The 13,810-nt window shown below is 41.5% G+C and overlaps 1 protein-coding gene and 1 long non-coding RNA gene across 15 annotated transcripts in view; one reads left to right on the top strand and one right to left on the bottom strand.

The window, feature by feature from the left end:
* Positions 1–13,810, bottom strand: part of XRRA1 (X-ray radiation resistance associated 1) — a 68,709-nt gene that overhangs the window by 23,132 nt on the left and 31,767 nt on the right. For 6 of the 14 annotated variants that reach the window (XM_045484010.1, XM_045484017.1, XM_045484018.1 and 3 more), the window contains 4 exons: positions 10,065–10,193; positions 9,123–9,340; positions 5,375–5,415; positions 2,844–2,969 (listed from right to left, as the gene is read on the bottom strand). The exons of 1 other annotated variant lie outside the window; for it this stretch is intronic. In XM_045484010.1, coding sequence (XP_045339966.1) covers positions 2,844–2,969; positions 5,375–5,415; positions 9,123–9,340; positions 10,065–10,193 — 514 coding nt within the window. Of the gene's footprint in view, positions 1–2,843; positions 2,970–5,374; positions 5,416–9,122; positions 10,038–10,064; positions 13,451–13,810 lie in introns of those variants that run through there. 7 more of the 14 variants (XM_045484021.1, XM_045484022.1, XM_045484012.1 and 4 more) reach the window with 6 other exon arrangements.
* Positions 3,209–4,711, top strand: LOC123601171. The gene is made up of 2 exons (XR_006714012.1): positions 3,209–3,318; positions 3,998–4,711. It is a non-coding gene; the product is annotated as an uncharacterized LOC123601171 (long non-coding RNA).

The raw sequence follows: 13,810 nt of genomic DNA, 5'->3' as shown, positions 1-13,810 counted from the left end.
ATTTAAAACTCAAGTGAGCATGTAGAAAATGTATGCATGTATTGCTCCTCTCCTTAACAACAAGAAAAAAGACAGAATAGCCTATAACATCATAACTTTCTTGCATCTACCAGAGAGCTAAGGTCTCAGGGCAATCACGTGGCCTGAAACCTAAGGAAAGACAAGCACCTCCAAGGAGAGATGGGACACAGGACTGGCTCACATGTGGCAGAACACGGGAGGAAGAGATGGCAAGTGCTGTACAAGCAACTGGGAAGAAATCAGCTCACCATTTTAATGGCCCACTAAAGGCTAAGTGTGGGCTAGAGTAGAACTTCTGAGAGCTACAGACAGAAGGAGAATTCATGGCTGTTTGTACGCAAAAGACTGGACCCAGGGAATGAGACTGGAGAGAGCCGTCTCCAGGGTGTGGGCCTGGAGGAAGAGAGCGGCTGCCAAGGTCAGAAAGGCAGCCAACCCTCTGCCTGGTGAACAAAGGCCTTAAGTTTCTGAGAAAGGTCAGAAAAACCTGTCGGGCCCAGGGTCCTACATCTGGGGGAGGGAAAAAATTAAAACCCGCTGTTCTGAGATGGAGGCAGGAAACCAACCTGGGCCCACGACCTGAGAGGTCTCCGACTGCTTGCAGGGGACTGGATCGCTAAGAAGGTCCATCCTACAGACACAGGAACCCAGCGTCCTCTTAAGACTGGGATTGGACCCTCCCCTTGGCCCTCAACCACCAGAAGAGCAAGCACTAAGTAACCAGCACAAGCAGTCTCCTGCTGGGTGAGAGGAACACAAGTGTGGAGATAATCCATGTGAAGTGTAGGAGCACGGGGAAGGCTGTGAGCTGAGTACAGAATAGGAACACAGAGAAAAACACTCTGGCCTCCCAGCAAGACCCAACTATATGCTGTCCCAAAGAGATGGACTGGAAATACAAAGCTATAAGGAGGTTGAAAGTAAAAGGATAGAAAGAGACTATGCAATTAGCAAGCATTAAGAAAGCTGTGTATCTATGTTAAAATCAGACAAAACAGCAAGACAAGAAATTTTGTTCAAGGCACAGGGAGACAAGTCATAATAATAAAAGGATCGACACATCAGGTAGAGATAAAAATTCTAAATGTTTATGTACGTGATAGTAAAACTTCAAAATACATGAAGCAAAAACTGACAGAATTAAGGAGAGAAATAAACAGATCCACAATCTAACTGGAGATTTTAACATGCTGTTCTCAATAACTGATAAAATGAAGAGACAATAGTACAGAAATGATCTCAGTGATACTACCAACCACCTTAATGTAATTGATATTTATAGAACACTATCCCCCAAAGTGCAGAATACACATATTTTTTAAGGGCATAGAGAACATGCACCAAGATAGCATATAGGATGGGACATACAAGTTTCCATAGATGTCAGAAGAATGAAATCTTGCAGGTTATGTTATCTGACCACAACAGAATTAAATTAGAAATAATAAATATGAGACATCTAGAAGATCTCCATATATTTGGAAATTAAGCATCTCACTTATTATCTAAACCAATGGGTAAATAAAGAAATCAAAACAAAAAGTGAAAAAGTTTAACAAAATGAAAATAAAAACACAAATTACAATTTGTAGGATGCAGCTAAAACAGTGCTTAGAGAAGAAGTTTACAGCTTTACATGCTTATATTAAAAAGAAGAAAAAGGTCTAAATCAATGATCTAAAATTACACTATAGAGGGAAACAAAAAAGAGGAGCAAACTAAACTCATGTGAATAGGGCAGAAATCAAGTTATGAGCAGAAATTAATGAAATGGGAAAAGAGATAAGTAGAGAAATCCAGTGAAACCAGCAGCTGGTTTTTTTTTAAGTCAAAAAAAGGGATAACTTCTAACTATTTTGGATCAATAAAAGACACAAATGACCAATTTCAAGAATGAGAGGGGACCCATAATACATCTATGGGCCACTGATTTTTGACAAGGGTGAGAAGACCATTCAATGGAGAAAGAATAGTCTTTTCAATAAACGGTGCTGAGGAAACTACATATCCACATACAAAAGAATGAGGTTTGACCCCTATCTCACACCACATCTCAAGATTAACTCAAAATGAATCAAAGACCTGAATTTCAAAGCTAAAATTATAAAACTCTTAGGAAGAAACACTTGAAGAATTTGGCTGTACCAACTGCTTGCCTTAGAAGGAGTGTAAGCAGAGTTCCTTCAAAGTTGCCTACACTTCAGACTGAGTAGAGCTCAGTTGGTGGGGTTTACAGAAGTCAAACAGAACATGGATATTGGAAAAATATGTTACCATAAAACATGCAGGAGAAACATGTTAAATGTGTCCCATGGACTTTACATCTGCTGTTCCTATAAGCTAGAATATTTCTCACTTCACTCCTCCTCACACACACTTCACCTCATTAAACTGATAAAGCACCGCTCTCCCAAGAACCTTCCCTCATCCCGAATACTAGGTTAGACTACCCCTGTCATATACTTCATAGCACTTTGAATTTCTTCATAACACTATGCATGCTTATACTGTGACTATTTGTGCTATATCAGTCTTCCCTATGGGTGACAAGCTCCAAAAGGCAAGCGGCCCAATCTTTCTTTGAGCTGCTGTATACCTAGTATCTAGCATAGAGCCTGGCACGTGGTATTAGATAAATATCTGGGACTGAATGGATGGACTTCTGCCTTGGCCTACACTCTCCACTTCTCCCACCCTGAGAATTCCTGAGCTCACATATCTGTAATGCAGGGAACTCTAAGGCTGGCCTTCAGGCCAGAGCAGATCGCATCCCATCCTCCCATCTGTGCCCCTGAAGAAATAGGCAGAGAGCAGAGAGTCACCTTGTTGTAGGCCAGGCTAAGGTACCTCAGCTCTGGAAAGGGCGGGGCCAGCGTCTGGTTTCTGGCCTTCAGTGACTTCACGGGAAGAATCTTGAATATGGGAGGAAGTGCACATACCTTGGTTTCCTTAGAAGGAAAAAAAGGTCTATGTCAAAGTGTCCCAAAGATAAGAAGCTGGATGCTGCCAAGACATTCTAGAGAGGGTTGGCCAAAAGAGGCATCTAGGGTCACAACGGGAGATGTTACCAAGGGCCCAGAGTTCTGGCTTCAAGTTCTCTGAGGTCACATGATGAGCTGATTCTCTGGCCCCCAAAGTTCCAGTTTCAAGTTCTATGAGGCCAAATGACAATACAGCAGTGGTGTAGGCTTAGAGGTTTTTTGCCCCTACCTCTCACTTTCTGCCCTTTGGCAGCTTATTCTGAAATGGCCCTTCTCTACAGTTGGGCTAAAATTTCTGCAAATGGCAAAAGGACATGTGCTTGCACTTTATTATTTTTTAAAAAATTTTTTAACATTTATTTTTGAGAAAGAGAGAGAGAGACAAAGACAGAGCATAACCAGGGCAGAGGCAGAGAGAGAGGGAGACAGAGAATCCGAAGCAGGCTCCAGGCTCTGGGCTGTCAGCACAGAGCCCGACACAGGGCTTGAACCCACGGACTGTGAGATCATGACCTGAGCCGAAGTCGGATGCTCAACCGGCTGAGCCACCCAGATACCCCAATATTTTAAAGTAGACTTTTCCTAGTGGGGAGATGGAGAGCAGGAGTAACCTGAGCCTGATGGGCTAGCTCACATCCTACTGTGGAGGCTCTTCATTCCAGGATAAATCAATAGCTAAGTCCTGGAGGACTTCAAGCAGGCCTCTGGGCCTGAATGTGGCCTGTTGCATCTGGGTCACTTGCAGAGTCATGGTTTCTCAGTACAGCCCAGCCTGCCTCAGGATCGACATATTTCATTAAGCAGAAAATGGAAGCTACTGGGTCAACCATGCCTACAAATCACTCACTGATTCCTTAAGTTGGATGGGACCAAAGGAAATGACAGGGTAGATGCTGGGCTAATAACTGAGTTCAAGTGAACTAGATTCTGTTCTAAGCTCCATTAATCACTGTGTAATCTTGAGCAAGTCACTTAAATTTTACTTTTTCATTCAGTGAACATTAGCAGAGCACCTACTTGGGGTCAAGTGTTTTGTGCCCTCCTAGGCTTTAACTTGTACCGCATGAGTGGGACAGGTAAGTCACGGGTGAGAGCAAAACAAAAACCAGTGATAGGGCTTGGGAATTTCCATTTTCTGGGACCCTCCTAGACCTCACATTATGTGTCTTTTCATTTGGCTGGTCCTCATTTATACCCTTTATAGTAAAACTGTAATTATAAAGATAGGGCTTTCCTGAGTTATAAGAGTTGTTCTACTAAATTATTGGGCCTGTCAAGGCCGTGGGAACTCCAGAATTTGTAGCCAGTTTGTTATAAGTGTGAATAGCTCACTTGCAGCTAGCATCTGAAGTAAGGGCAGTCCTGTTGGGCACTGTGCCCTTAACTTGTGGGGTCTGTGCTACCTCCAGACAGAATTGTGCTGCACTGTCATTCCTATGACTTACTTTGACTAACAGAATGTGGCAGAAGTGCTACCGTTTGAATTTCAGAGCCCTGCAATTCATCCTTGCTCTCTTGGAACCCGAAGGCCACCATGTTGTAAAGAAGTCCTTAATAAATACTTCATGTAGATGCCAGGCCATACCAGTTGTCCATGAACCCAGGCCCCAGGGAACCAGCCAGCTGCATGAATGAGCCCTGGAAAAACCAGCAGAACCACCTAACCAGCCCAAACATTTGTGAGAATAAATTGCTATTGTTTGAAGTAATTGTTGGGTTGGTTTGTTATATGCCAATTGTTAACTGATATAATTTCTCACCCAGTTTTATCTGTGGGGAGGGAGTGAATGTACTGAGCTGCCTTTCAAGGATGCAGGTTGGCTAAATGTATAGTTGTACTTCTTATTGTAAATGCATCCATCAATATTTAGTGCATCAGTCCTCATGAGCTTGGTTAGTAGTTGTCTAACCCTGAGAGAAAAACCAATTTTCTGTCCAGAAGAAAATCAAGCATCTAAGCCTATGACACCAAGGATTAGACCCCAGATGGTAGTATACTTGGCAAGGATCAGTCTAGCTTTTGGGGGCTCTTATTAGGGAGCTGCCAGGCTTCATCTTGGTGGCAGCCTCATTTCAATGCCAGCTTGCCCACCTGAGGCCCCAACCATTACTACTGAACACATCTGAGAACAGTAAAAGCGAGCTTGTTGGCTGTGTGAGGCCAGGGACTGGACTGTCTAGTCTACCACTATATGTTTCTAGACCAGCACAGTGCTGAGCACACACTAAGTACTCAGTAAGTATCTGTTCACTGAATGGGCTTCTTCAATGTGATATATATAAATGTCTCTCATGGCTTTATTAGCTTACTTTTGTGTATTAAAATTAATGTTCTAACTCAAGGGCACAAATATAAAACAGGCAGTTCCTACCTCAGAGGTTGAAAATCCAGGGTAAGATGAGAACACAACCTCTGAAACAAAAGAGAAATAACAGAGGTTGGTGAGAGCACGGATTGCCCCCAGAGAGGCTGGGGTCTGGGTCTCTCATCCACTGTGTACAGCAGGGGTCCCCCCAGAGGGGTTCCCATTGGTTCACATCTCTAATGCTAACTGGGAAGAGGAGCTGGCTGTGATACCTGTCAGGTAGTGAGGTGCACTCAGAATAAAATCCAAATTCCTTGGCCAGGCCTCTGAGGTCCTGCCTGATCTGGCTCCTGTCTACTTCTCCAATCTTATCTCCTGCTATCCTGCCCCTCACTCACTATATTTCAGCCATGTTGACCTTCCTTCTGACTTTGCAACATGTGAGAGCTCTTACTGAGCAGGCAGTCAGTATTGATCAGACTGTGTTAGAAGAAAGAAATGTACATAAATGATATTCTGTCAAAGGATTTGAAAATATCCTGTTATGTTAGTAGAAACAGAATATATTAAGACAGTGAATCCAGAAGAGATACTAAGAATAACCAGCAGCATGGTAGTAAGGAAGAGGCTGTGGAGTCATTTCATTCTTGGCACCATCAGAATGAGATGAGCCAATAAATATCTGAGTTCAACCATAAATCTAAGCATCTTCTTGGACTGGATCCTGTGCAGGCACTACTCACCTCTGCCCTGGCTAACAGGACCTCTTCCACACATTAATGGTATTATACTAATAAAGTTTACCTGAAAATGAAGTAAACGATAATAGGGGTAGAACACCACATGGCCCAAACAACTTCTCCTACGACAAGTGTCTGGAAAGGGTTTGGGGATAAGTTTATACAAGAAACAAAGTAGGAGTTAGCAAGAGGATGGGCAATTGTTGCAAGTATGGTTGCTCAAAAGCGATTCCCTGGGGAGACATATCTAGAAAGATAAGCTACAGCACACTCTGCATGAACGTATATCCTCTGCCTATGATCTCCGCTGCATGAACGTATATCCTCTGCCTATAATCTCCGGTTAGAAAGGTTACTGGATACAAGTTCAAAATTTCTATGTACTAGCAACAAACAGGCAGAAATGTAATATGAAAAAGCAATACCAATGACAATACCATAGAAAAAGACCAAATACATAGGAATAAATCTAACGAAAGATATGCAAGATCTCACCACGGGAGACTACAAAGCACTGATGAGAACAATTTCAAAAGACCTAAAACATGGTGGGATATATTACTTTGATAAATTAAAAAGCCCAATATTGTAAAAATATAAATTCGCTCCAAATTGGTCTATAGGATCACTACAATTCTAATCAAAATCCCAGCAGGATATTGTGTGGAAACTGACAAGATGATTCTAAAATTTATATGTAAATTCAAAGGCTTTATAATAGTTATAGCAATTCTGAAGAGCAACAACATAGCTGGAGAACTTCACTATCAGTTCTCAAAACATATTAAAAAGCTATAGCACTTTAGACACATACAGACCCTGCCTTACCATAAAACCTCTCTTACAACTCAGTGGGGAAAAGGATATAGTCTTTTCAACAAGTGCTGTTGAGTCAATTAGATATCCATCTAAAAAAGTAAACTGACTCTACTTCACATCATATACAAAACTTCTAGACAGATCATAGACCAAAATGTAAAAACTAAAATAATCAAGCTTCCAGAAGAAAATATAGGAAAATATCTTAATGGTTTCAGACAGATAAAAAATTCTTGAAAAGGAAACAAAAAGAACTAACCATTAAAGATTGAACTGACCTTCATTAAAATAAAGAACTTTTATTCATCAAAATTCACCATTAGAAACATGAAAAAGGAGGCTACATACAGAATGGGAAAATATTTTTCTAATATTTAGGTCTACAAAGAACTTGTATCCAGCATATATAAAGAACTCAAGCAAATCAGCAAGAAAAGAAAAATATAACCCAACAAGAAAAATATAACCCAATTTAAATACAGGCAAAGACTTGATTAGGCACTGCCAAAAGAGGATATGGGTCAAAGTGACCCATAAACATATGAAAGGTGGGTAAGATCATTAGTCACTTAAGAAATGCAAACTAGGGGTGTCTGGGTGGACATTGAAAACACCAAGAATTAAAACAGAACTTGTTGGGGTGCCTGGGTTGCTCAGTCAGTTCCAGCTCATGTCATGATCCCAGGGTCACAGGATCAATCCCCACGTTGGTCTCCATGCTGAGTGTGGAGCCTGCTTAAGATTCTCTCTCTCTCTCTCTCTCTCTCTCTCTCTCTCTCGCTGCCCTTTTACCTTGCTCAAGCTCACTCACTGTCTTTAAAAGAAAAAAAAGAAAAAAAATCATTAAATAATGCAAATTAAAGCCACAATAAGAAACTACTACCTACCGACCCCAAATAGGTAGAATTAAAAAGACTGACATTACCAAGTGTTTGTGTGGATATGGAGTAACTGGAAGTGAAATTCTCTTACATTAATATGGGGATTAAAACTGGTACAACTGCATTGGAAAAATACTTAGAAGTACTAAATAATGTTAAACATACTTTTGAATTCCATTCCTGGGTATATACTCAACAGACAATGGGTGCTTAAGCCTACCAAAAGATATAAAAGTTATAGTAGCTTTATCCATAATAGCCTCAAACTCAAAATAACCAAAATGTCTATTAACAGTAAAAAGGGTAAATAACTTGGAAAAAATACGAGAAATGAAAAATAGTGAACTACCAATATATGCAACAACATGAATGAATCTGACAGACATAATGTTGAGTGAAATAAATCAGACACAAAGAGCACATGCTGTATAATTCCATATTCATAAATTTCAAATCAAGCCAAACCTATCTTTGGTGATAGAAGTCAAAATGGGATGCTGGAAATGCTCTATATTGTAATATGGGTGGTGGTTAAAAGGAGATATACATGTAAAATTCAAGATCTATACAGTATTTCTATATTTTTACTTTATGTTGGTTACTTCTCAATTTAAAATAAATATTTAAAAAACCCACTGTGGTATTGGCACAGTAATAGATCAATAGAACAGAATATATAATCCAGAAATATACTCATGCATTAAAGAGATTTTGGTTTATAATAAAGGTGACATTCCTTTTCTTTTCTGCCTCTAGTGTTGCCATTTGGACATGATTCTTGGCCCTGTGGTAGTGATCTTGAGACCTCAATTGGAATCAACCTACAAAGATAAACAAGCAGGCCAAGGATGGCAGCAAAGAGGATGGAAAGAACCTGAATCTCTTGAGAACATCAATGTACCCCAGAATTAGCCATCTCTGGAAAGCCTAACTTCAGAGTTTCTTGTTATTTGAGATTTTTTTAAATTTTATTTCAGAGAGAGACAATGCATGCAAGCAAGCAGGGGAGGGGCAGAGAGAGGGGGAGAGAGAGAATCTTAAGCAGGCTCTGTGCTGATGCAGGGCTTGATCTCACAACCCTGAGATAATGACCTGAGCTGAAATCAAGAGTTGGACGCTTAGCCAACTGAGCCACCCAGGTGCCCCTTGTTATTTGAGATTTTTAAAAATTTACTTTTAATTGGATTTTAAAAACACCTTAATGGAGAATCAGTTAGGAAGCCATTGAAATAATTCATGGGATACCTCCACCTCCCCAGGCCCAGCAGCTTCAGTGCAGCAGCTCCTCAAGGAGTCACAGATTTTCAAAATAAACTGTTGGAAGCTTATTCCCACCATGGGGCTAGAGTCTCTGGAATAAGGGGCACCACTCACCTGTCCGGTCAACATCCTTTTTCATGGGCAGTACAGTATAATCCGGTTGTTCATCTGAGGCCTCAAACATCCACGACTTGGGCTGCAGCATGGATTGGGGCACTTTCTGGGGACTCCCCCTGCCTCTAGCCCAGTCCCCTGACCCGTCTTGGAGCTGAACCTGCTGTAGGTACGGGATCCGGAAAATCCTGTTTTGGTCCAGGCTTAATTTCTTCAGTCTTTAATTAAGGAAAGTGAATACAGAATCACAGCAATAATGATACCTCAGGAGCATTTACCGAGCAACTTTAGGGAAAGAACATGAACTCAGGCTTGGACCCTTACTCCTTGTGTGACCTGGAGCCAGTGACTTACCCTCTCTGGACTCAATATCCCTATCCCTAAAATGGGGATGATAGTTAATAACTTTCAAGGCTCCAGTGAAGTTTAATTAGACAATGTAAATGGCTCTACACAAAGTAGCATGCAGTAAATGGTAACTGACTCCAAAATAAATTTTCCAGGGATCTAAAGCTTAACCATTTAAATGCCAGCATTTAAAAAATAATAATAAATAAATGCCAGTATTTTCATTATTCAAATAGGTAGAATATAGCAGTTAATTCTTATCTTTCTGATTCTGGTTTGGTTTTGGTTTTTTTCTTTTTTCTGTCTCCTCTCTCAGGGGTCAGGACTCTATCTCTGGTAATATCTCTTTTTATCCTCCCTTCTCTTTGCCACTTCTAATCTAGTCACTTGATCAGAAATGTCCTACTGATGCCCCACTTTTATGGCTGAGCTAAAGCTCAGAGGGGAGAAATGGATTATCTGTGACCACACAGCAGAGGTAAGTAGTGGAACTGGGATTTCAACTCAGGCCTTTTGGACTCCAAAGCAGCACTCAGGGTGTGGGCCAGGTTGGCAGTGGTAGGGGGTCCTTCAGAGAGAGGAGTGTGGCTTTACCTTCTGAGCCCGGCCAGGCTGGCAAAGCAATTGGGGCTGGAGAGCTTGTTGTCATCCAACATCAGTGTCTCCAGCACTGGGAACCTCAGGATGTACCTCTTGTTCGTCAGTGACGTTACAGATGCCTCCCTGTAAGTGCAAGGATCCTGGGTAATGAGCAAGGGCAGGGAACAAACTCCACCATCCCCAAGAAGTAGGAATGGGAATAGGAATGGAGATGGGGAACAGGAAATCAATCAAGAGATATAACCACCTTGGGAACCCTCTTTAGTGTCCCACAGAGGTCCCTGTAGAGAGGGACTGGAAGGTGTAATTCCCTCCCCAACTGACCCCTTCCCCAAATCCTACTCACACATACAGTCTTCTGTATGGAGAAAGGTTGCACACATCCACAGATGGACTCAGTGAGACCCGACTGGGGCAGGATGGGGTGCACTAGTAATGCTCATGGAAAATATCAGAGTGAATAAGGCATGCCCAAGTTGGGGGAAAACATTCTGAAGAAAGAATACTGCACAAATTTGGGTCAGGTCAGACTCCTGGGTATGCTGTGTCACCCTAAGGATTGGTAACTATGGGATCACCAGAAGACAAACCCCTTGGCATGGACCACAGCTTTGGTCCATGTGGGGTAAGGCAGGCTGGCTGCAGTGAGGCTCTCTTCTAAAGCAACTTAATAAAAAGCACATATCAGTAAGGAGTTGAGAAGTCTCTTTTTAAACTCAAACTCTCTGAGGAGACCCAGAAACACCTGAGAGTGGAATTTAATGGGCTGAGATCCTGAACCACACAGGCAGGGCAGGAAGTCAGGGCATTTTAGGTACTACCATTAATGTGGCCTCATTTGTGCCTCTAGATGGATAACACCTATGTGATTCTTTTTTATTTTTTTCCAACTTAAAAAAAAGATTTTATATTTTTAGGTAATCTCTACACCCAATGTGGGGTTCAAACCTATAACCCCAAGATCAAGAGTTCCATGCTCTACCAACTGAACCAACCAGGTGCCCCTTTTTAAGTACACAAACACAGATGACTCAAACCATGTTTTCAGTTCTCCCTCCAACTCCTTCCTCTCCATATACCCATATTAAACACTCAATACACTCAACAAAGGATGAAAGAAGCCTTTAGTTCATGGTATTTGAAGGTCACAGGTGATTCTTTTCTTCTCCTGAAAAGACCAACTTTCATGCACTAAATTTTTAATCTCTACCTGAGAGCAATTACAGGAGGGTGCACAGCAGCTGTGTTGATTTATAATTAATTGGCCAATCTTTTTCACTCCAGTGAGATGTGAAATAGCTACAAAATAAGCCTTCGAAAAATTCCTCTTACATTCCATAATGAAGGAGGTAGCTCTGTCCTGTCTTTTGTGACAAGTTATCGTGTTTTGCCTTTTAAAAGCTGTACCCTAATTATAACCTAGAAAAGCCTAATTTTGTCTCTAATACTGATGTCTTAAAATAGGGGGGCAGTCAGTAGGTGGGTAAGGAGGACAAGAAGCGAGGCTGCAGAGGAAAGTGTCAGGCTCTCCAATGGAGTCCTTCTCATGGCAGTTTTGGTAGAAGAGCTCTTTGAAGTGGCAGGAGTCTATCAGTATGGAGAGGCTGAAGTTTCCAGCTGTTCAGAGTGGTGCTATTTTTATTATAACTTCTCTTGCCAAAAGGAATTTAATACCATTTTAAATACAACAGATTTGACTTAATTTTTTTAGAAGCTAAGAGTATGCCCCAGTGATTGGATTCAGGAATGGGAATTTGTGTGCCATATTAAGGAAGCATGGGAATGGGGACCAGCAGCCCTAGGCTGTGGCTCTGGTGCTGCTGCTGCTTTGTTTGCTGGGTGACTTCTACCTGGTGTCCAGCATCTCTGGTCCTGGTCAGTTCCCCTATCTACATGATGAAAGAGGATTTCTTAAGAAATCCTCCAATGTAAGAAGTCTTACATTGTAAGACTTCTGATTAAGCCAAAAATATTGCAGAACAGACTGGACCAAGAGCTGCAGTAAAACAGATGAAATTTAGCAAGTTGTAATGCCCATTAAAATGTCAGATCAGCTCCTATGATACAGAAAACCCACAGTGCAACCCAGGATGAGAGAGACATGGCTTCACAACTCGCTTATGTAAAAGAGGACTTATGATGTGGCTGCTAAAGATCTGATGCTCTTTTAGGCATTTTTAGGAAAACAGTGCTTAGAAAAAAGGAGGTAACCATCCCCCTCTGCCCCGTGCTGGTCAAGCCTGAGAGAGATGACACGTATGGTCCAAGGGGGAAAAGGAACAGGCTTAATGGGAGAGCCAAAGTCTCAGATGTCAATCAAAACATGTAATAGGACAGGCTAATGATGTGAGTAGGTCAGATATCCCCCTAACTCACCCAGACAGAGATAAAGTGTGATCTATCCAGAAATGGAGACACAAATAGTCGAAAATAAATGAGGTATATGGTGAAATGGAAAAAAGTCAAGAGAAAGGAGGATGGAGAAGCAGAGTCAGGTCATGAAAAGCCTTGTGATCAATGTTAATGGAGTTTATCTTTAGAACACTGGGAAGCTGCTGAAGGACTTCAAGTAGAGCAGTGATCGAATCAGATGTGCATTTTAGGAACATCCCTCCGGCTGATGGTAAGGTGGGTGTGTTGGGAGGTGATCAAGAGAAAGAAACATTTGACAGATCCTTAGCTATATCCCAAGTAGCATGGGCTGTGCTGATTTGCTGCAGTGAGACTGAACAGGAGGACAACAGAAATGGCCAAGTTTGAGAAACATTTAGAAAGTACAATTCACAGCATCTGGTGACTGAGTGGATGTGAGGGAGGGAAGAACTTAGGCTGATGCCCACGTTTCTTACTCAGACAACTGCACTGCTGATGGAGAGCAGTGCCCATCACTGAGGCCAGGGACACGGGAGGAGATCTTGGCATGGGCATATGCATGATGACTTTGATATAATAAGTAAAAGATATGGGCTCATAGCTCAGAAGATGGATGTGAAGTAGAGAAATAAAGAAGACTTGGAAGGGATGAAACTATCAAGATTATAAAGATTAATAAAAACAGTGGGTTGAGAGTGGAAAACTGAGGACGATCAACATTTAAGAGGCTGGCAGAAGAAGAGGAATCCAAAGAGCATTTTGAGTGTAGGAAGACAAATGGGAAGAAAATAACAGTAATACTTGTTTGGAGCCTCATAGCTTTCAAAGCACAATTATTTCAATTGATATCCTGATGTAAGTAGGAGTGCATTTATTTTACCCATCTTATAAAGAAATAGAAGGACATAGTGGTGGAGATTTGCCTTACTGTATGCAACAAGGCTTCCCACTGAAAACAACTAAAATGATGAATAAAACATAAAAAGAAAAAGATTCATTTATTTTTTTTTTTTAATTTTTAAATGTTTGTTTATTCTTTAAGAGAGAGAGAAAGAGAAAGAGATAGACAAAGACAGCATGAAGGGAGAAGGGCAGAGAGAGAGGGAGACATAGAATCTGAAGCAGGCTCCAAGCAGGCTCCAGGCACAGAGCCCGATGCGGGGCTCGAACTCATAAACTGCAAGATCATGACCTGAGCCAAAGTTGGTTGCTTAACCTACTGAGCCACCCAGGCGCCCCAAAAGATTCATCATTTAAAAACACATAAGAGATGTGAAGACAGTAAAGTAGTAGTACCAAAATATAAAAGTCGAGACAGAAACCAAGCACAAGAAACCATGTTTGCCTTGAGGACACTTGCTGATCTT

Source organism: Leopardus geoffroyi, chromosome D1, assembly GCF_018350155.1.
Source record: "Leopardus geoffroyi isolate Oge1 chromosome D1, O.geoffroyi_Oge1_pat1.0, whole genome shotgun sequence".
Taxonomy (NCBI): Eukaryota; Metazoa; Chordata; class Mammalia; order Carnivora; family Felidae; genus Leopardus; species Leopardus geoffroyi.
Note: the sequence above shows the minus strand (reverse complement) of the source record. Positions and strands in the feature narration are given on the sequence as shown.